The sequence below is a fragment of the Bos mutus genome, chromosome 18 (genome assembly GCF_027580195.1).
Source record: "Bos mutus isolate GX-2022 chromosome 18, NWIPB_WYAK_1.1, whole genome shotgun sequence".
NCBI lineage: Eukaryota > Metazoa > Chordata > Mammalia > Artiodactyla > Bovidae > Bos > Bos mutus.
This window is the reverse complement of record NC_091634.1, coordinates 60627834-60651208: the sequence shown is the minus strand read 5'-3', so window position 1 is coordinate 60651208 and position 23375 is coordinate 60627834. Positions and strand designations below refer to the sequence as shown.

Here is a 23375-nt window from a genome sequence, read left to right as displayed (position 1 = left end):
TGTCCATCGAGTCAGCAATGCCATCCAGCCATCTCATTCTCTGTTGTCCCCTTCTCCTCTTGCCCCCGATCCCTCCCAGAATCAGAGTCTTTTCCAACCAGTCAACTCTTCGCATGAGGTGGCCAAAGTACTGGAGTTTCAGCTTTAGCATCATTCCTTCCAAAGAAATCCCAGGGCTGATCTCCTTCTCTCAAGAGTCTTCTCCAACACCACAGTTCAAAAGCATCAATTCTTCGGCACTCAGCCTTCTTCACAGTCCAACTCTCACATCCATACATGACCACAGGAAAAACCATAGCCTTGACTAGACGAACCTTTGTTGGCCAAGTAATGTCTCTGCTTTTCAATATGCTATCTAGGTTGGTCATAACTTTCCTTCCAAGGAGTAAGCGTCTTTTAATTTCATGGCTGCAGTCACCATCTGCAGTGATTTTGGAGCCCCCCAAAATAAAGTCTGACACTGTTTTCACTGTTTCCCCATCTTTTTCCCATGAAATGGTGGGGCCGGATGCCATGATCTTCGTTTTCTGAATGTTGAGCTTGAAGCCAACTTTTTCACTCTCCACTTTCACTTTCATCAAGAGGCTTTTGAGTTCCTCTTCACTTTCTGCCATAAGGGTGGTGTCATCTGCATATCTGAGGTTATTGATATTTCTCCCGGCAATCTTGATTCCAGCTTGTGTTTCTTCCAGCCCAGCGTTTCTCATGATGTACTCTGCATAGAAGTTAAATAAACAGGGTGACAATATACAGCCTTGACGAACTCCTTTTCCTATTTGGAACCAGTCTGTTGTTCCATGTCCAGTTCTAACTGTTGCTTCCTGACCTGCATACAAATTTCTCAAGAGGCAGATCAGGTTGTCTGGGATTCCCATCTCTTTCAGAATTTTCCACAGTTTATTGTGATCCACACAGTCAAAGGCTTTGGCATAGTCAATAAAGCAGAAATAGATGTTTTTCTGGAACTCTCTTGCTTTTTCTATGATCCAGCGAATGTTGGCAATTTGATCTCTGGTTCCTCTGCCTTTTCTAAAACCAGCTTGAACATCAGGAAGTTCACGGTTCACATATTGCTGAAGCCTGGCTTGGAGTATTTTGAGCATGACTTTACTAGCGTGTGAGATGAGTGCAATTGTGCGGTAGTTTGAGCATTTTTTGGCATTGCCTTTCTTTGGGATTGGAATGAAAACTGACCTTTTCCAGTCCTGTGGCCACTGCTGAGGTTTCAAATTTGCTGGCCTATTGAGTGCAGCACTTTCACAGCATCATCTTTCAGGATTTGGAATAGTTCAACTGGAATGCCATCACCTCCACTAGCTTTGTTCATAGTGATGCTTTCTAAGGCCCACTTGACTTCACATTCCAGGATGTCTGGCTCTAGGTGAGTGATCCCACCATCGTGATTATCTGGGTCGTGAAGATCTTTTTTGTACAGTTCTTCTGTGTATTCTTGCCATCGCTTCTTAATATCTTCTGTTTCTGTTAGGTCCATACCATTTCTGTCCTTTATCGAGCTCATCTTTGCATGAAATGTTCCTTTGGTATCTCTGATTTTCTTGAAGAGATCCCTAGTCTTTCCCATTCTGTTGTTTTCCTCTATTTCTTTGCATTGATTGCTGAGGAAGGCTTTCTTATCTCTTCTTGCTATTCTTTGGAACTCTGCATTCAGATGTTTATATCTTTCCTTTTCTCCTTTGCTTTTCACTTCTCTTCTTTTCACAGCTATTTGTAAGGCCTCCCCAGACAGCCATTTTGTCTTTTTGCATTTCTTTTCTATGGGAATGGTCTTGATCCCTGTCTCCTGTACAATGTCACGAACCTCATTCCATAGTTCATCAGGCACTCTATCTATCAGATCTAGGCCCTTAAATCTATTTCTCACTTCCACTGTATAATCATAAGGGATTTGATTTAGGTCATACATGAATGGTCTAGTGGTTTTCCCTACTTTCTTCAATTTAAGTCTGAATTTGGCAATAAAGAGTTCATGGTCTGAGCCACAGTCAGCTCCTGGTCTTGTTTTTGCTGACTGTATAGAGCTTCTCCATCTTTGGCTGCAAAGAATATAATCAATCTGATTTCGGTGTTGACCATCTGGTGATGTCCATGTATAGAGTCTTCTAGATGTTATACTGTTTTATGATATGCCTTTAATAGTCAACAATCTCCACCTTTACATTTCAGAAAAATTTTATCAAATACCCAGACCATAATCAAAATTCTCCAAACTGCCTTCAAAATGTCCTTTGTTTGGTAGTCAGTCCAAGACCATGCACTCTCCTGTTGCTATTCTACTGGCTTTTAAGAGATTTTAACTACTCAGATACCAAAAAAAAAATCACCACAAACTTCTGAGCTTTAACAACTGATCTTTTCACACCTAACTTTTAATCACTAGTCAACTGTCTCAGCATGATTCATTAACCAGATAGGAACTTCATTTTTAATAACTTATAGTCCATATTAAGAAATATTCTTTTTTTGGAAAAATTTTTTGGCTATGCCAAAAAATGCGGTGTGTAGGAGCGAACCCTCACCCCTGCAACAGAAGCACGGAGTCTCAGCCACTGGACCTCCAGGAAGGGCCCAAGAAAAGTTATTTCTTAAGGACCCTGACCTTTAAACATCCTTCTTGATTCCTTTGTCAAGGATTCACTTTTGGACTGAACAGACTCTGAGTCTGACCTTATGAGATAATCCTTCCTTTCTTTTCTGTTTAATTTCTTGATAAACACTGTTAGACTAATAGTAGTACTTATCACTTATCATATGCTAAGTGCTATGTCAAATAACCTCGTTCAGTCCTCCTCATAAGAACTCCTCAACACAGGTAATGTATTTTTGTTTTATAGATAGAAAAATGAGATTTAGAGAGATTACAAAACATAAACAATGGTCACCCAACCAGTTAGTTTGCTGAAAGAGTCATAATTTGAAGTCATGAAGTCTCTGACCCAAAGCTAATATGCTAAATCATTATACTTCCCTGACTCTCCTAAAACTGCTGTGCCACAAGCATTTTAAAAATTAAAATTTGAATTTGAGAAATAAACCTTAAAAAAAAAAAAGCTGGGACGTAAAGAAAAACAGAATTTAAGGCCATTAAGAGGAAAGGCCTTCAACAAGACTGAGGGCCTCCAAGCCCTCAGCCTAGAGTTCTGCTTCCCTAGAAAGACTCTTGAGTCACAGGGACAGGTGTACTCAAAAGAGCTAACACAGGAGCAAAGATCCAAAAAGGAGTGGAAAACATAAAAAGAAATGAACTCTCACCTCTATGCACAGCTGACTCCAGACACATCAGAAGGTAGGAAAGCCTGGCTTCCCGGGACCGGGGAAGGTTTTCCACGTTGCACCGGTATTTCTTCAAGTCACTCTTACAGGATTTGGCCAGTGAATAACTGACTTTATAATCCTGGGCAATCAGCTTCTGGCGGGTTGTTAGTGCTTCTCGACACTGAGGAGAGAGTGCAGCAGGAGAGCTGTGAGACTGCTCACATGGTCCAGCCGCTCACATGTCCCTCTAAGACAAGCAGAGGCTCATGGCCAGGCACAATAAGCAACTGCAGTCATTAGCAAAATGTCTGTGTTTAAGTTTGGTTAAAATTGAGCACAAGTGTGCTGAAACAGAGTGGCAAGAAGAAGCGATATATGAGTGGGCAACTCTGGAATTCTATGGTGAGCTGCTGACTGTTGCAGCAATAGCAACTGTCCAAACACATAAATATTTGGTAGATACTCATACATCAACTTGACAATGTATTCTTTTCCTCTTCAACAAATGTCCCTAAAGTAAATTTCACCAGAATGAAAGTGGCAACGGACACAACACTCTGGAAGTTCCACTCTGTACTTTTTAAACATAATTATTCAACAGTAAATGATATAAGGAACTGAAATAAAAAATAGTTCTTCAGCTGCACAGCAAAGTAAATGACAAGACAGCAAGGCCCAAAATAATTACTTTTAAAAATCATAAGAGTCTCTTGCATGCATTGAGGGACAGAGGACTAACAGTAATGAGAGTGCTTAATGAGACAGCTGCTGAAAAATTCAATTGCTAATTACCTATGAAGCACATTGGTTTGGTTAGTTGAAACTTCTTGAGTGCATAGGGATGGGTTCAGTGTAACTTTGATTAAAATTCTTTGATTTTACTCCCCAAATTGATTCCCCATTGACTTCCCTAAGTCCAGATATCACGAGGAGCTTCACTATTTTTGTTTAAATGTAATATGCTTTGGTTTCCTACTAAAGGCCCAGTATTTTATTTCTGAAAGGTTAAGCTGTATCAGTATTTTATATTTTGGTATGAGTTTATATTGTGTGAGAGGATTTAAGAAAGCTTTTAGGAAAATGAATAAAATGCTGATCTGTTTCAAAGAAATACTTACTTTTTCACTCATGGACTCTTCAAATTTATGGTTAAAGAGGCACTTATATACTCTGCCTTCACCAGCTTGTGTCTGTAAGATGGAATACAACACCATCACCATCACCATCACCACTAGCTAAGTAGTTATGCTGGGCATAATCCATAATCTTATATAGGACTTTCTATTAAATTATTATAATGCTGACTATCTTTGAACACATGACTCAGCCATTTACAAAATTTAGCAGCCTCTGAAAGAAAACAATGATTGCAGTAAATATGGAAAAAAAAATTCCCATGGCGTTTGGCTCCTGTCACGTGTTCCCAGATGTACTGTTAATTAGTGAACCAAGAGAAGGGTCAATGAGTCTCCCTTCTTATAACTTAATGTTGCTGCTGCTGCTGCTGCTAAGTCGCTTCAGTCGTGTCCGACTCTGTGTGACCCCATAGATGGTAGCCCACCAGGCTCCGCCGTCCCTGGGATTCTCCAGGCAAGAACACTGGAGTGGGTTGCCATTTCCTTCTCCAATCTAGAGTCAGTAAAACTCTGGCAGTGGCTCTGTTCAGTGGTTCTGATATATTAATTCACAACAGCAGACAGTGGGAACATACACAAGACACTCTCAGTCCTTTGTGGTAAAGGTGGAGATTGTTTCTGACTACAGGGTTAGAAAGTTGTTCTATAGAGTATGCAGGGAGTAACCAAGGACTTGGTTTTAAAAGTTAGCTGTCTGCTATTTCCTTCATCTTAGCCCAAACTACCTCAACATAAATATGTAATATGGCCAAGTTTTAGCCATGGGATATACATGAATGGGATTCCCTGGTAAGATAGGACTCCTATATGTAAATTAGACTCCCAAGAACTGAATTGAAAAGTGAGATAAAGTAGAAAGAACATCGCAGTGGAGACTGAAACCAAGTGTTCCCTAGATATTACGTCCGGCCTGAGCAGCCAGTACCCAGATAACTTCCTGTTTTCCTGGGACCTACTCCACCTTCCATTTCAGTGGCTTTTCTACATGTGACAGTGTTGGTTTAATTTTGGAATCAAGTATCCAAAAAAAAAAAAAAAAAACAACTAGGAAGAAAGAAACCAAAGAAGAACAGTTTCTGAGCTGACTCACATTTTCACAAAAACGTTCCCGATCATCTCGGCAGGCAAAATACAAATGCCGGTCCAAGTGAAAGTCGTCAGAGGACAGCTCTGCCACCCGGAGAATGGCTTTCTTGCAGAGTTCAGAGACTTGAATCTTAGGGTCTCGTTCTTCCGCTTCCTTCACCAGGCCTTTCTCCAAGCATGATACCACCTCGCCCTGTGAATGTGCATCCTAAAATAGCAAGGACACAACCATTTTAAAACTCTCACCAACATGAGCTTCAAAATAAACATCATTTAGTTAAACACAAAACAACAAAAACCCTCAACACAGAAGTTTACCAATGTTCCACTGAGACACAGGGTGGGGTCCAATCTCACTGTGGAAGTTACATCAGATGCCCTTGATAATCTTTGGTAAGAATGTTAATACTTGAGAGCTATCAACAGAAATACAGATCCTGGGAAATTTAAGTCCATTCAGTCTACACTAGAAACAGAAACCTGACTTTTAGAGTTTAAAATGTCAGAATGTCTTTCTTTTTTTGTGACTGCACCACACAACACGTGGGATCTTAGTTCCCCAGAGACTGAACCCACAGCCCCTGCAGTGGGAGCCCGGGGTCCGCCACCGGACCACCTGGGGAGTCACAAAAGGCCGACGCCTTAGAGAGTCTCTGTTCACTCACCTCCAAGAGCTACGTGTTTCTCAAATAACAGTGCTTCAGTCACGTTTAAAAAATAAGACAAACCACGGAATTTAATGAGGAAATATGCTAGAGAGACCCTCTTTCTCTATTTTCTACTGTCCACAAAGACCCCCACTTTTAGAGTAATGTTCACTTTGATGTTTTACATTTATCTTAATGTGATTAACAAGATTACCACCAAGTATACAAACTGCTTTTGAGAGCTTTCCTAAAACCGTCCAATTATCTTTAAGTGTACATTGCATCAACCCCATAGCAACCACAACATGAAAAATTTTCCCTAAACATTTTCAGAGTTCTAATCTTCTATACTCAGAAGATATGCTTCAAAAACTTGAGAGGTATATCTATAAATACAGCAAACCAAAGCAACAGAAAATAGAGTGCCATCATTTACTGACACATATACACACACAGGCACATAAAATCTCGTTATAGTAAAATACCACATTCATGAGGTCATCTGTATGTAAGACTCCTAAAATTAGGTAGGGAAACACTTATTTTACTAAAATTTCAATTCAACAAAAAACCATGTATTTTCCCATTTTGCCGTAATAGGGTTTGTTCCATAGCACATTAATCTCCAAGTACTTTCTAGAAAATGTTCATGCTCTCTCCTAATACACTTGTGAAAGAGAATAAGAGCTGTGATACCTAGAGTGCAGCTGAGTAAACAGAGTTGCAGAGCATCAGGCACCCAGCTAACAGGCCACCATTGTTTTTTATGGACCTTGGAGTTCCATGAAACTCCTACAATTTGTATGTGGGTTATGTGTATTTTTCCTGAGGAGAGTTTGTAGCTTTCATTAAATTTCAAAAGGTTTTTTAATCCAAAAAAGATCAGGAAGCACATTACACGGGCATATTCTCGTGCTTCCTATTTTCTGTCTGTAGCTCAAACTCTGTCACTAGCTTGAAGATTCCATCCAATGCTTAGAAATCTGAGATGATCAAAAAGTATTATTAGGGAGTAATTCTGAAGGGAGAAAAGAAACTCTGATGAACAACTGAAAAAAAGATAAGGAGAGGGAGGAAAGTGGACACAAACCCCAGAAATTCAGGCTTAAAACAAACCTGTGATAAAGATTTGGAAACATATCAATCACTTATTATTTACAGTTTACAAGAGATTATGATACACACGATTTTATGGTATAAAATCATGTCTCATACCAAAGTCAAGTAGCTCATAAAACACCTTACTGAGATGGTCACTAGCAATTAGGTCATAATCGCACAAGAGACTGAAAATAACAGCACATATGTCAACTCTCCATTTAGACTTACTTAGCCTTTAGTTCTGGCTTCACAGGGTCAAGAAACGATTTCCCTGCAAAGGATCTAAATGTTTCTCTGTATACTTAGGGTTCACAATTGTTTAAACATAGCAGCGTCACGGTGTGAGACCCTTTAAGGAATGTGAAATGTAATTTTAATTACAGCAGTTATAGCACCACATATTGGCATTAGGCCAAAACATCACCTCCATCCATTAGATGCTCTCTTTTATTATTATCGTAACTTTAGATAATTTTTTCAAATAAAAGATTTTTCAGGAATTCTTCTCAGTTCCCCAGAGTCTCTCAGCTTTCCAGGTCAGCCAGTTTGAGTTACAAAACTCAAATGTATGCAAATATTTGATAGAGAAGACTGTAGGGTTATTACGGAATACAAATGAAAGCAAGGGGCTGTACACCAGCATATAATATACAATAAATGAAGTTACTTGGGCTTAGATTTTAAAAAGGTAACTTCTTAATATGCAAGCTTGACATATGCATAACAAATAATCCTATAAATGGAGTTACAGTGAATTTTTAAAATTCTACTGTGGTGAGACAGATGTTAGTCTTAAAACTAGTTAGTATACAGTGTCCATGTAAGTGCTCAGCAGTTCAGCAGGTAATATTTTTTCTTCCATATATCTTGTGCTTTAAAAAAATATATGTTTTTGAAAGACCAGAGAATGACAACACAAATCAGAAAAACGGGCAAGAACTGAGTTTTCATCTCTGCTATTAATTATTCACCATTTCAACATCTGTGATGTTTTTTGTGATCTACCTCTCTAGACAGAGACAAAAATCTGAACTATTCACAGTAGTTGGTTTTAAAGGAGAGAATGATGGAATGATACAACTACTGAGGGAAAAGTACAGAAGTAGTAATAAGGAGGCACATGGCTACAATTAAGCTCCTGTATTGGATGTCACATTCTGCTTTCTCTTCAGATGATATGAATTATTTACATTTACTTTCAAAGATCTGCTTTTTCTTTTTAAAAATAATTATTAAAAAATATTTTAGAAAATTCCAAGTTTTATTAAATATATAGCTTTTATTTTTAAATTTTGCATATTCTAATATTTTGAAAAAAATCATTATGGTTTTCAAATCATGACATTTAAATGTTCATACAAGAGGCAGGGTACTAACAGATTAACCATGACCCCTCTTCTCTGATTTTTGGAGGTCAGTTGAAAGCCAGTCACAGAGGAGACTGCAAGCTTCAGGGCAACAAATTTAAAACTGATGAGTGTGTTCTCTTCTGTGGTCAGAAGCTGATTTATTAATTTTCAGAATAATTTTCATATCTAAATAACTTGACTTCAGAGAAGTCAACTATATTTAGACAAGGCAAGGGAGGGCTGAAGACAGACTGCTATCATTTTTAAACTTGGCTGCAGCATTAGCATGAGGGACCTGGTGAGCTACATACAGAGTCGCAAAGAGTCAGATATAACTGAGCACGCGCACACGCATGCGCACATACACACATGCAGAAAATAACATGCTTTTTCAGAAGTGCATCTAGGGTGCTACGGTGAGGGCCTGGTATAAAGAGAAATTCATCTAACTAGCAGGTACAACACAAGATGAAAATTACAAAATGTGCTTTTGGATGCCCCATATAACATTTTTTATTTTAACAAAGCTGAAAAATCAACACTCACTGTCACATCTTTGGGCTCTGGCACTACTATTTTCTGCCACTGTTCAAGTCAATACGGATTTAGTAACTCATACACAAAACCTGCCAAAAGCACGTTTTATCTGGACAATCCAGATTGCTATTGGGAAGCCAATGAGCAACTATCTTGGTGGGCAATGGGGAAGAACTACTACAGGGAGAGGTGGATTATAATGGTCCGTTCTACAGCATGGACCACTGACCACAAATATGACAATGTGCCATCACTGATTCCTGAAAAGTGTGTCTGGAACACTTATGTGAAGATTTTTAAGAGTGAGATGGAATTGGATATTAATCCTTGGCACTATAAAGTCAGTCACAGGAGCTTCTGAATTATCAGAGTGACTTAAGTGCTTTTGTGCCATTTCTAAAATGTGTTGGCAAAGTCAAGAAATCAGTCTTCTTTATTAAAACTGGCCTCTCATGAGCTGCCTGGAAGCTGTATGCCAGTCCACAGAGCTCTCAAGATCGACTCAGATGCCCTGGGAAAGGGCCAGAGCCTTGAGCTGGTATGAAGCAAAGGGTATTTGGTGACAGCCAGACAATGACCAGCCCTCAAAGCTTCATCTGAACTGGTGTGTGCAGTTCCAGAATTCTACCACCACGTCCCAGCCAAGAACGGAAGCCTGCAAGCAGTGCCCTGAACAAACAGAGGGCAAGGAGACAAATGGGTTTTGCTCTCATACTCCCTGAACAGCAGATTGATGAGCAGCGGCAATTAACAGCTGTGCCATCCACAGGTCTCAGCTACCTCTCCCACCGAAACCTACTACTTCTCAGGAGTTTTCACTTCTGCTGAGCAAATGGATTAAGCACAAACCTGACTGATCCTCTACTGTGACCTTTTGGACAACAGACCAATAAGAACAAAGAAAGATCAGATATAATTAAGGAGCAAGAAACTAGGGAGTTATTTTCTTTCCTGTCTTTACTAAAACTAGTTCTGACACGAAGATAACACATATCCTATTTACAGAGTACCTTTCTTTTGACAAGCTAAAAGTACCCTTCACATATTTTAAAATTTTCTAATATTTAAATATGCTCTCTTTTGTACTGGTGTGTTTATTAAGTAATTTTTTTAGACAACAGTGAGGTATATGCTAAGAAAGGTTAGAAAACTTGAGTCTCTCTTAATCCAACTACTTTTCCCTTAAGACTACAGAAAGCTTTTCCAGAGGAACATTACAAGTAAGAAATGGTAGCTGGTTTTGCATTTTGAAGGTAATACTAATCTTAGCAGATATGAATTCCTCTACTTCCCCACACAATATTGAAACATTTGGTTACAAACAGATAAAGTGCATCCACAGGCAAACTAGCCTTAGATACTGGGGCTGTCTAGACCTCAACTTTGAGTCCAATGCCAGCTCTAAATCTTCTCCGTGCCAGTTATACAAAGCTGTTCATTCATCAAATTTGTAAGATCCTTTGGTGAAGCCAGTGAAGTAGAGAGATAGATACCTTTTCTCCAAGGCGAATGCTCCCGCATTTCAGAATGTTGATGTCATTTTTGCAGTCATCCATGAAGCCACAGATGAGCCGGTAGTCACTGAAAATGATGGCTGTCATCTTGGTGATGTACTGGTGGCACTGGTACTCGGTGATGTTGCCACGGTGATCCACCAAGCAGGAAACCAGGTACCCTTTTCCAAATGGCTCATCAGCACACTCTTTGATCTGCTCAAAGGAAAATGGCTGTTTTACGAAAGCATTCTATCTCTTACCAAACCACCTTTATGAAAGAGAGAATGATACCTTCTTGTTTCTTCTTGAAAGAAAGAAAAGGAAAACACTGAGAAATGCTTTTGTTGTAAAGAAAACAGTGTGTGTGCTATGCTATTAAGACTTTTGCACTTTCTAGGAAATATCTTACTAATGTGTTTTACAAGAAAACACATAAATGCGTAGGTAAAATCCAGGTTTGAAGTAAAACAGCTTTTTTTTTTTTTTAAAAATTCAGTTTACTGAGAAAATTTCTTAGCATGTGGGATCTAGCTCCCTGACCAGGGATTGAACCTGGGCCCCCTGCACTGGGAGCTCAGAGTCTTAGCCACTGGACCACCAGGGAAGTCCCTGAAAAGAGTTTTTGACAGCTCTTTTTAAATGATTCTTCTGAGAATTACCATTACCCATGCAAAGAATGCAATGGATAGTGATATGATTAATCTAAGGCATAGGTCTGAAAAACAGGTGCAGAACTAAAGTCCAGTTGCATATCTCATGCCAACATACACAGCAAACTATTATTGTTAGATAAACCTAATTACTAAAGGGGGGGTACTATTTTACCTCTCGACATGACATTAATGTGTTCTGAATTAACTATGGGTTTGGGCATTTTTTTTTTCCCCATAGTGCTAGTTTACTTAGAAAATAGATAAGAGAGAAGGAAAACACATGGAGGATTTAACTTTGTAAAAAGGCAGATTATTTACTTTCCATTTTTAATGTCTGGCAAATAAATTTCAACTTAATGTGTCTCTGCAGTTGTCATCAACGGCAATTTGTAAATAACACTGAAGGCCTAACTAACAGAGATGAGCAGAATTAAAGTAGGAAAGGAAGTGGGCATGTTTCTTAACTGAGTAGACTCCCAGCTTCACCACTGTGGTCTGAAACAGAAACATGTTTAAAAATGATGTCCAGTGCAGTCTGGCAAGAAGTCTAGGAAGGGGAAGGCCACTGCAATTCTAATTTGGGTCGTTTAGACATATGATCTAGTGGATCAAGCAAAAGTGGCCCCACATGGGTAGTGTCTCTGCAAAGCGCATCCAAAACCACAAGTCCTAAGGAAGGAAATTAGGCTAAAAATGTTGAAGTTCAATCATAAAAAGTGCAATCTACTTACAGGGTTTTAAGGTTGAATTATAAAGCACAGAGGGTTGTTTGGAAAACGCCTACTGCATTTGGAGAAATTAAAAACAAACAAAAATGGCAGTTTTGACAAGAGGAAGGAGCCAAATGTAAATGTTTATTTTTAATATAAATGAGAAGGGAATGTTTTGTTGGGTTTTTTCTGACCAACAGAGACCATTCTCCATTCTTATACCACATCTGGTGAATATGTACACTTGATAGACAAATACAATCTCCTTTTCCAGAAGGCACAGGGTGAAGGACACACCACACGCTAATAGTCCTATAAGCCACTGGGTCTCTTCATGCCTAACCCCAGTGTTAAATTCAGAGCAAGTCAAAGACTCAGTTCAAGACAGAAAACTGTGTTTATTTTCAGAGAAGCAAACTTGGGAAATTAAACAGCCTCACACTGGCTTCAAGAGGCAGCAGAGATCTTCAACAGTCAACAAGCTGAAAGCAATTCTTTCAGTTTAACCTTGGGCTCTTTTTTTTGATGACGCCTAAGAAGAGGGCCATAAATGTACTTCCAAGAAAAGGGTTTTTTTGTTTGTGATTTTTTAAAAAAGTAAAACAGAGGTAAGTTTCAAAAGTAAAAGGAGAAATAACTGCTTAAAAATCTCAGTGTTTATAATTCAACTAATGAAAAAAGCCCGGCATGAAAGAAAAAAACAGGACTAGTGGAAGACACCTGGGTTTTAAACAATGAGGAGCAAGTATTCAGACAGGCTCTATTGGGCAGCCAGCGGGTTAAAGTCTGAAGAAAGACTGCCAGACACTTTGAATTGAAGCCTGAATAAGAAATTAAATGTATATTTAGCTTCCATCACCTGAGATTTTACTGAAACCCAGAGATGTTGTACCTATCTGTATTTCAGTCCACCACCAATCACAACCAGATGTAGTGTCTGAATTAAAATTTTATGCTTTTTTCCAACCACTGTATTGGAGAGAAGTTTAAAAACAACAACAACAACAACAAAAAACTTCTAAGAATAACAATGAAAAACAGCATTAAATCATCAACATATTTATGAATGGAAGTAAAGTCTGACGTGGCTGGGGAGCAGATTCTTAAGGAACCATTAGAGAAACGCTACAGTCACTCTACTTTTGACATAATGCAAGAGAAAAGCAGGCAATATTTGACTCAATCATGGAGAGTAAATAAAAAGTTCAGTTTGCAGTCTTCAGTATTTTTATGATGTTGTTTTTCTCCTTGGAAGAATAACTCCAAAATTAAAAGAGAAGAGGGAAATGTAGTATAACATGTTTTACTTTTCCTGTTAATTAATTTTTCTGACTGCAATATGATCTCCCTCTATAGAGGGCGAAGTACCCCTGTTACATGAATCTGTTATAAAACCACAACATCCTCCAAAAGATTACAAGAGGGCCATAACGTAGCACACACATTACAAGGAAGCCAGTTTTATTTACTTACTTATTTGGCTATGCCTAGGCAGCATGTGGGGTCTTAGTTCCCTGACCAGGGACTGAACCTGTGCCCCCTGCGGTGGAAGCACAGTCTTAACCACCGGACCATCAGGGAAGTCCCAACAGTTTTATTTTATAAATACAGATAGATAAAACCAACAAAGGGTGAAATTATTCTGACGAATCTGTATATTCTCTGAGCTAAATTTCCACATGGCACTCAAACTGGAATGTATAGTCAGTCACATAGCGAGCCAAGGGAGTTTGAGGTACGTAATACTGAATCTAAAAGCTGAATATCAAAGTTTTAAAATAAGCTATTCTATTCTGAAGCCCCAACATATTTGATGAAGGGTCACTGCTTTAAAAGAATAAAGCATATCTGATTCAGTAGTAGAAGGTTTGAGGAAGAAAGCAGGTTCTCTAAGATCCCATAAAGAGCTAAGTGAGGTACATAAGCTGAGGACTTACCTGGTTGGAGTAGGGTGTTCCCTAAGAGCTCAAGAGAAGATGGTCCTAACTTAAGTCATCAGTAAGGTAGTAAGGGGACCTCCCTGGTGGTCCAGTGGCTAAGACTCTGGGCTCCCAATGCAGGGAGCCCAGGTTCAATCCCTGATCGGGGAACTACATCCCACATGTCACATCTAAAGATCCCACAACTAAGACACAGAGCAGTCAAATAAATAAACATATTAAAAAAAAAAAGATAGTTTGGGGACAAATCTATATAATGCAAGATCTCTGATTATTAACTTGGAGATAGAAAAGTAGCAATTATTTCCTTTGTGATTCTTTCAGTATGTAGAAATCCCCAACTTCATAGAATTTCTACCACTAATTCTAAAAAAGAAAATAAATTACAATTTTCAATACCACAATTTTCACTAATATCATTTGATATTTACACTGAGCCAAGAGAATAGAAAAAATATCACCAATTAATGTAATATTAATTACATTATATATATATACACACACATATATATATCACCATACATGTAATATTATACACATTTTCAGTAATTTCTGTCTTTATACACAATATCCATTTATAACAATATACATGTAACTTTTTCACAAACCTATCTAATGCTAACTCCTATTATTTGGAGCATATGCCTCTGTGGTTCAACTGGCCCAAGCGCACAGCCAAAACACTGAGGACTGCTTATGAGCCTTCCGGGAAACTGCCTCGACACGCCTCAGTCACAAGCGGACTGTGCAGCGTGTGAGAGCACTCACTGATGACAGGAGTGACTGTATTCTCCATCTGGGGACAAAAAGAGCCTGATTGCCAACCTGCCTGAATCAACAGTATCCTACTGTGAGTGCAGACTAAGAAAAAGAAGTCTAATTACACACACCCCTGCCTTGGTCTATCTCTGAACCAAGACATACGTGAATGCAAGAGAAGCAGAGTAACTGAATCACTCGTTCCTCCCTCATTGACTGGTCTGGTCAACAGATGTCATTTTTCCTTTCAGGTCATTAAAGATCCACAGAATTCTTTCTTTCACTACCTACCTCTGATATTGTAGACTTGCAAACTTCTCTGGCCACAGATTCAAATTTTGGATCTGTAGTTAGGTTCAGCTTATAATTCCATAACAACTAGGTACAAGAGAAAAGAACACAAAAAACAAACAAACAAAAAACTTAGAATAGCATGAAATTTAATATTAGTGGTTACTATAAATGATAAAATTCCATTATACAGTCAGATAAGGCATATTTTACACTTCAGTTAATGAACAAAAAGATTAAAATGTCACTGTATTTATAAATAAAAGGAAAAAATGTGGAAACAAAATAAAGCACTACCATTCAAAACATATATTTTTTTCTATTTTTACTTAAGGACAAATTTCTTTAAGTCAAGAAAAAACTAAAATGAAAATTCCTGATAAGAGTTTTTCCAAGAAAATATAAATAGGTGTACATGCAAAATTCTTCTTAAATCAAAAAGTCTAACACAGAAACTCAGAACTGAAGGCTACGTTGCAGATTTCACAACCAACAGTGCTTTTCACATGCTTTTTATGAAGGAATGTCGTCCAGAGTCTAATTTCCAAGTGTATCTTTCTTTATTCCTCTAAAACCCTCAACTTGACACGTACATGATAAGGTCTGTTTTACACAACTGTTTCAATGCTTCAAACTATGAAATCTCTAAAGCCATTACTATTCACAGGTGAGGGCTGAATATTACTTTATCTTTGCAGCTTCAGTTAAAAAATTTCAATACATGATCCAATTTCTGAAAAGTAGCAAAAATGAGCTCTTAAACTCTGCTCAGATGGAGAAAACAGAGTAGGGGCTTTCTATGATGCAGGATGCGGAGGAGCCTTTTTCTCAGGCTGCCTCACTCCATGACTAAAGAATACAATCACTCATTCACCGACTCACTCAAACATCTGCTTAGCACTTCTGATGATGTATCACACACAGTCTAATCTCAAGGGCTTCACTGACTATTACAGGAAACAGAAGCAAATGTTTGAACACATACAGAGCTAGGAAATGGAGGTTAAAGCAGGAGGAAAAAGACAAAGACTGTCCAGTGGTGTCTATGGTCCGTGGCAGGTAATGTGACTAAGTACAGCATTTGGTTAATTGAATCACAAGATGTCACAGCAGTAATGCAATCAGACTTACGAATCTTTTTTTTCTCCTTTAAATAATTTTTGAGGTTGTGTTATATTTTAAAAACCCTACCCCCTGTTCATGTTTTCTTCTACTGTTTTTGTGGTGTTTTACTTTAAATCTCTGACCTATCTAGACCTTACCTAGAATACGTCATCAACTTAAGCAGCCAATCTGCTTCTCTGTTCTTGCAGTCTCCCATTCAAAATACCAAATAATGTGGAGGTGGAGTGATTTCTTCCAGTACTGTCAGATATAGAACTACTCCTCTTTGAAGACACAACTCAAGTATCATCTCCACTATTAGGTGTTTCCGGACATCAACCCACCAGGGCAAAATTCACTTTTGTGTCCCTACTGTGCTCTTACAGGCTTTTGCCGAAGCATTCAGTGCTTTTTGCACAGATGTGATTTCACATCGGTTCCTTTTAATGTTAGACTGTATACGATATGGAGATACAGATACGACACTGAATGCATCAGTCGCAGTTATCTCTGGAGTCTGTATCTGCCAGCTCGAGCCTGTCTCCATCCTCGAGGTGTTTAGTTGTGTCCAGTTTCCATCATAGCGTCTGGCACACAGTAGATGACTCTATGATGACTAAGTGAAATAACTTTAAAAGACAAAACTCTAACATTGTAAACTTGACTTGCAAAGAAACAATTTCATATGGTAGCTGTAACTGAAGAAAAAGCTATGTTTACAAATATTATTTGGCCGAGCTTGCTGGTTTCTACAATGGAGGACTATCTGTAGATTTATCATGGCCCTTAGATAAGGTTAATCATTCTCCTGTTAAGATTAAGTGCATTTAAGAAAACATTATGCTTCCCAGAACAAAGGAAGAGCACCCTAATATCTGCCATCATATACATAAAACACACATGGCGAATTATGGAAAGTCCATACTTACATGATTGCAGTCTGAAGAAATTTCATTTTCAGGCTAAAAGGAAAAAAAAAAGAGACGCTGTTAAAAAAAAATCCTCTCAGGTTTTCAAATACCAGCAAAATAAACTCAAAACAAGAAATCTGAATATTCAACTGATTATATCTCTTCAACAGGAGGAGCAGATTTTTAGATTGCTGAGGAGCAATATACCAGAAAAGCAGATGAAACATAGTCCCTTGGCAATCCATGGTACAATCTGGAAACTGGGAAAATGGAGAGGAATGTAGTAAAGAGATAAAGCAACACTGGCAGAAGGATCCTTACACAATACTTCATAATCCTGAAAGCTAAAGAGGATTGGGCACAATATAGGTGTTCTTGCTTTAAAGAAAGTCAGATATCTGAAAAAGGCAGGCTTACTAAAGAGGGCAAAAAATGTCTGACAATGATTACAAATTAGGCTCATGTCACCATTAGGGGAGGCAAGGTGGTGGGCACACAGGACCTCCCTGTACTATATTTGTAACCTTAAGAGTCCATAACCTTGCAGGTCTATGATTAAAAATATAACATTACAAAAAACCAAACTATTTATATATTCCCGTGAATACATTTGCTCATAAAGCCAAGTACATACAACAGAGAATAAATGAACTTCCATTTCGGTGACAAACAAGTAGACGAGGTTAAGCTTAAAACTGCACAGCTTTGCCATACGCTCCTTTACTTTCCTTGTTCATACCAGTAAAGGAGATACAGCTGTCATAATGCACACAATAGTAAAGTACTATCTACTTTGAGTTTCCATAGCTTTCGAACCAGCTCAAGCGAAGTCAATTCTGTCTCCCCTCTATGAAATATTCCTGACAAAGGTTGTAAATGATGCCATTTTTCTAAATAAAAAGATTCTCCCTATTCAAGGAAAGAAATAAGGCAGCACAGAAAAGAGAAAATATTAGCAAGCTAAACGGACACACCGAGCATCACTTCAAGAAGAAAAGGGTTTCTAAGGAACTATTCATTCCACTACAGTATTTAACAGGCATTAATTCTAACATACAAACTCATTTCTGTATGTACTTATAAAATATACTAGAGTTGACTTAGATTGCTAGGCAATTGTGAGATTATAACACACCACCTCTGAACTTTCTCCCTTCTTGTCTAAGTAAGAACAGATACTTTAATGCCTTTCTGATGTGTTTGAGTCTCAGAAATCCGCCTCCATACTGTGAGTTAATCTAGCTTAACTCTGCTCCCTTCATTTCAATTCCAAGTGCCTACTTTATAACGCTTAACAGTTTATTTGCAAGAAAGCTTTCTTTTGTTTGGGCAGTTTTCTATCTATCCCCTCTACATCTACACTTTCCACTTTTTCCAGTCAATCAGCAATTCTACCTCTTTCTCAAAGCACATATGGCAATTAGCATCACTAGCATCTCTACTTGTGTTCATTTCCATAACAATAATTTTGGTTTAAAGGGGCATTCTTGAAAGAAATTCAGAGCTCGGAGAATTTTCAAAGTAGTCAAATAAGATTTAAGTTACTCATGGGAAAAAAGTGTTGCCATGTTCATAGTCCACAAAACTTACATTAGCAAATTAACGACTGTTTTAACGTCCTGCTTCCCTACAGTGGTAGGCTGGATTATTGCTCCCAGCTCTCCACTCTTAATAGGATTTGATATCCCTTGCCCTTTGTCCTCGTGACTCTGCACGGCCTCCTGCTGTGGACCAAGTGCACCCCCTGCCCCACTGAGGTCAGGCCGGGCTGCTGACTTGCTCTGGCCAGTGAGATGTTCGCAGGCATAACATGAGCAGAGGCTTTACATGTGCTCGGGGGGGCCTGTACTCTGACTCTTGTGAAGAACACGTACAGAAAGCTGCAAGGACAAGGAGAGACATGTGAAGCAGAAAGCCCTTGAAGTTTTGAGGGTGTCTGTAATGAAGAAAAACTGACTAACAAGCCTATCAGGAAAATGAAATAATAAAAATCTCAAAACCTTTAAGTTGTCATTAACTGTAATGATCTGATTTAGTGAATCATATTAGTAAGTACACAGTGCCGCACCTTTCAGGAAGGAATGACAAAGTCCACAGAGACGTAAGTGAACTGCAAATCTGAAGATCAGGCTTGCTTTTTATCTCTCTCACTGTCTTGATTTGCAACTGACAATTTTTTTCCTTTATAGTTTTTCTATTCACAAAGAGAAGATGACAATATAGGAATGCTATGAGAAAAAGATTATGATGTTAAGCCACTGAGATTCATTGAACAGTTATAAAGAATTTTTAAGTGTAATTACAAATAATTTACTCTCATAAATTTAAAAAAGCCTATAGAATTAAAGGACAGAGTAGTTGTTCAGAAGAACAGAACAGAAACCTAAAAATACAAAACACAAAGTAGTAAACCCACAGGGCTTCCCTGGTGGCTCAGAGGTTAAAGCATCTGCCTGCAATGTGGGAGACCCGGGTTCGGTCCCCGGGTTGGGAAGATCCCCTGGAGAAGGAAATGGCAACCCGCTCCAGTGGGTTCTCCACTCTTGCCTGGAGAATTCCCATGGAGGGAAGAGCCTGGTAGGCTACAGTCCACAGGGTTGCAAAGAGTCAGACACGACTGAGCTACTTCACTTCACTTCAAACCCACAATACCAACACAAATTAACTCTAGAAAAAGTATTAAAAAAAAAAAAAAAAAAAAAGAAAGAAAATGCTACAGTTGAGCACTCAGCCATTTGATAAGAAACGAAAAGACAGAGATCTCAAGGAACAAAAACAGATGTGGGTGCTCACACAGGTGTGCTTCCGAGCCTGCACGGCTGCCATGAGGTCACAATCAAGTTACTTCATCAGACAGCACATCTACTTCTGAAAATCTGTACACACAGACAGGCTTGATGATCTTTAACCTTAGGATATGAAGAGTATGGGGACTAACACCAGAACTATTAAGGAAGAAGAGGCTGAAGATTGTTTTCCTTTTATTAACAGTGAAATAACACTCTAAATAAAATGATCCCAAGAAATCAATCAACAAGTAAATACTGAATACATATTTAGTACCCAAAACTGTGCCAGGCATTGTTGTGGGATTATAGAGTAAGGCACTGTCCCTAACCACAGATAGTTTACAGTCCAGCTGTAGAAATAAAATGGTGAGTTCAAGCAAATGAGCAAAAGCAGACTTGAGCTGGGCCTGAACGTTCAGACCGGCCCAGGGGCTGTTCCAAAAGGGATGCAACTGAGAAGATTCCCTGGAGCTCAGGAAGAAAATAAATGAAGCTTTCTTTTTTGAAAAACTCATCATTTAATTTACACTTTCATGGTTTTGTAATATATGTTAGAATAATTGATATTTTATGAATAACACATATCTACTAGGGTAAGCTTAGTAATTTTTTCAAATAATAAGAACATGATGAAGACAGAAAATTGAGAGTTGAAACCTCCCTTCTAACCAGTCCTCCACTCAAACCCACCCCTTCAAATCAGAGGCAAAGTGAAGGTTCCTAGCCTGTGGAAGCAGCAAATTAGAGGCTAAGCTTTGCCACAGAATTAGCTACTCTCTATTACTCTGGAGACAGAAATCTGGACTTCGAAAAGTCTTCTACATCAAGTGTTTCCTCATTGGAATTTAAAAAACTGTTCTCTTAACAATGGAAAACTCTCACAAATAACTTTCTGTTAAATTAATGATCAAATTTTGGAGAAGAGCCTGCTGAAGCTGCATATGTTAGTATCAACAAAAAACTCATTATGAATCCAGGAAAGAGAAAGAAGACAACGTGACGCAGCCCCCCAGCCTAACACAGTGACTAAAGCAGAAGGAACGCAGCTAATGCTGGACGGCGATGTGGCAACAGCACCCTGGGAGACAGCCTGAGCACTCTCTGCAGCAGACAGCACCGAGAAACCGGGCTGACGCTGGTGAAAAACGTGATGCGTGCAGAAGAAAACAGTAAAAGTGTCACTGGATTGAGCCGGGTGCTACATTTACTTCTTATAACATGATGGGGGGGTGGGGCAAAAAAAATGGTATTGTGTCCAGTTTACTGATAGAGATAGTGAAATTCACAGAAATCAAATCACATAATCAAAGGCACATCTCTAGGAGGCAACAGAAACTGAAGTTTATTAAACGATAGTAAATGACAACCAATGCTTATTGTGATACTTTCTACCTTGATACTTCCCCCCAAAGTCAGCAGCTCAGGATGAGCACAATAACGGGGAGACCTTTGGGAGGAGCAAGAAAAGGGAATGTAGACAGGGGACTTTCCTGGTGGTCCAGTGGTTAGGACTGTGTGCCCCCAACGCAGGGGGCCTGGGTTTGATCCTAGGTTAGGGAACCAAGATCCCACATGCCTCATGGCCAAACAAACACCAAACAAAAAAATAAATCAAAGAAAGGTAGACAGGATGAATAAACGGAACAAGTGCTCTGGATTGATTTATTTGATGAATTCAGAGGCCAGTGGCCTGGGTAAGAAACTGGTAATGAGATCAACTATGGATCTAGACTGGCGTTTCCCCAGTGGCTCAGTGGTAAAGAATCCGCCTGTCAATGCCAGGAGACCCAAGTTTGATGCCTGGGTCAGGAAGATGCCCTGGAGAAGGAAATGGCAACCCATTCCAGTATTCTTGCGTGGAGAATCCCATGGACAGAGGAGCCTGGCGGGCTACAGTCCATGGGGTCGCAAAGAGTAGGACACAATTGAGCACGCATGGAAAGGGATCCGGATGAGCCTTTCAAATAACCACAACAGGTTATAAAAAACTTTGATTAGTTCATTTGACTTTTCTAAATCAGTGATTCAAATGTTTGGGATATTACTATACTTTAATCTCCTAACTGGGTAAGTAAGACAAGCTGAAACAGTTTATTTTAAGGTTTAACACCCCTAACCCTTCCTCTAAGTTCCGTAAACTCAGAATGGGCTTTTAGGGATAGAAATTGTGTGTGTGTGTAGGGGGGTGTTGGGGGGAGGAAACCCAACAGATTAGCAGTAGTGTCAGCTACAGAAGCTCTGTGACTTCAGATGTCTCACTTCTTCAGACCCTAGAGGACAAGCTTTGGACTAAAACAGGGATTTCATCACCTAGGGTTCATGACAGACTTAGGAGTAAGGTTGTCTTGAAAAAGAACGCAAACTTCTGCGTGCAAGTATGTTTTCCTGAGAAGAGAATCCACAGCTGTTATCATCATCTCAAAAAGATCCATAAGTCGGAGAAAGACAAATATTGTATGATTATCGCTTATATGGACAATCTTAAAAAAATAAAAAAAGACACAAATGAACTTACTTACAAAACAGAAACAGACTCACAGACTTGGAAAACAGACTTACGGTTGGTTACCAGGGGAGAAGGGTAAGAGAGGGGCGGCTAGTGAGGTTCGGGCTGACACATTCATACTGCTATATTTGAAATGAGTAACCCACAAGGACCTATGGTATAGCACGGGGAACTCTGCTCAATATTATATAACCACATAAATGGGAACAGACTTTCAAAAAGAATATACATGAATATGTATAACTGAATCACTTTGCTGTACACCTGAAACACATTGTTAATTATTTAGACATTACTATAGCAGTCTTCAGAATAATAATCAAAGTTTATAATCAAAACTAATGACACTCTGCAATACCGCTGACCCTTGAATGACATGGGTTTGAATTGTATGGGTCCACTTATATTTGGATTTTTTAAAATAAATGTGTACTATGTTTTTTTAAAAAAGAAGCATTTATCTAAGATGACTGAGATTCTCTCCGGCTCTCTGAGTCTATAAAATCTGAGACGTGGAACTGAAAAATAGCAGTATTTGAATTCCACATCCTTTAATGCAGGTAATTTGCATATTATGATTACAGTTTCCTACTGCTTGATCTTAATCATTCTCGGCTGGTCAAAATCAAAACAAACAGGTTTCAGAATACACTGCTGGAAAGGTTGAGTCTGAATGTTCTCAATTAATTCAACCATCACATTCACTTAAGAGGATGATTTTTACAGAGAGTACAAGTCTGGAAGTATGATTTCCCCAAAGGCGAATAGGCTGAGTTAATGAGTCTGGCAGGAGAAATTAAAGGAGTCACAAAACTAACTTGGAAGTTGTCCCAGTTTCTAAAACAGAAATGCTTGGGAGTTAGACTGTGTCTAAAATATGAAACATTCTATAATCACATCTACTCCAGTTGAACTACCCACCAGATCATACCTGATACTAAATTCAGTGGCAATAGACTCTATGCATTAAACACCAAGAGAAAACAAACAAATCAGCAGTACTGCTGCTTTCGTGGCCTTGCAAAAATCTGAAGGCTAGGAAACAGCCTGATGCCTCCTTCTGAGGAACATTCTGCTGCAGCAGTAG

The 23375-nt window shown here is 38.8% G+C and overlaps 1 protein-coding gene across 1 annotated transcript in view; it reads right to left on the bottom strand.

Moving 5' to 3' along the window:
* GLG1 (golgi glycoprotein 1) overlaps positions 1-23375 on the bottom strand; it is a 130059-nt gene that overhangs the window by 31377 nt on the left and 75307 nt on the right. Inside the window, 6 exon segments of the mRNA XM_070388726.1 lie at positions 3271-3454; positions 4392-4463; positions 5500-5703; positions 10623-10838; positions 14979-15065; positions 17012-17044. Of these exon segments, the coding sequence (XP_070244827.1) occupies positions 3271-3454; positions 4392-4463; positions 5500-5703; positions 10623-10838; positions 14979-15065; positions 17012-17044 (796 nt within the window).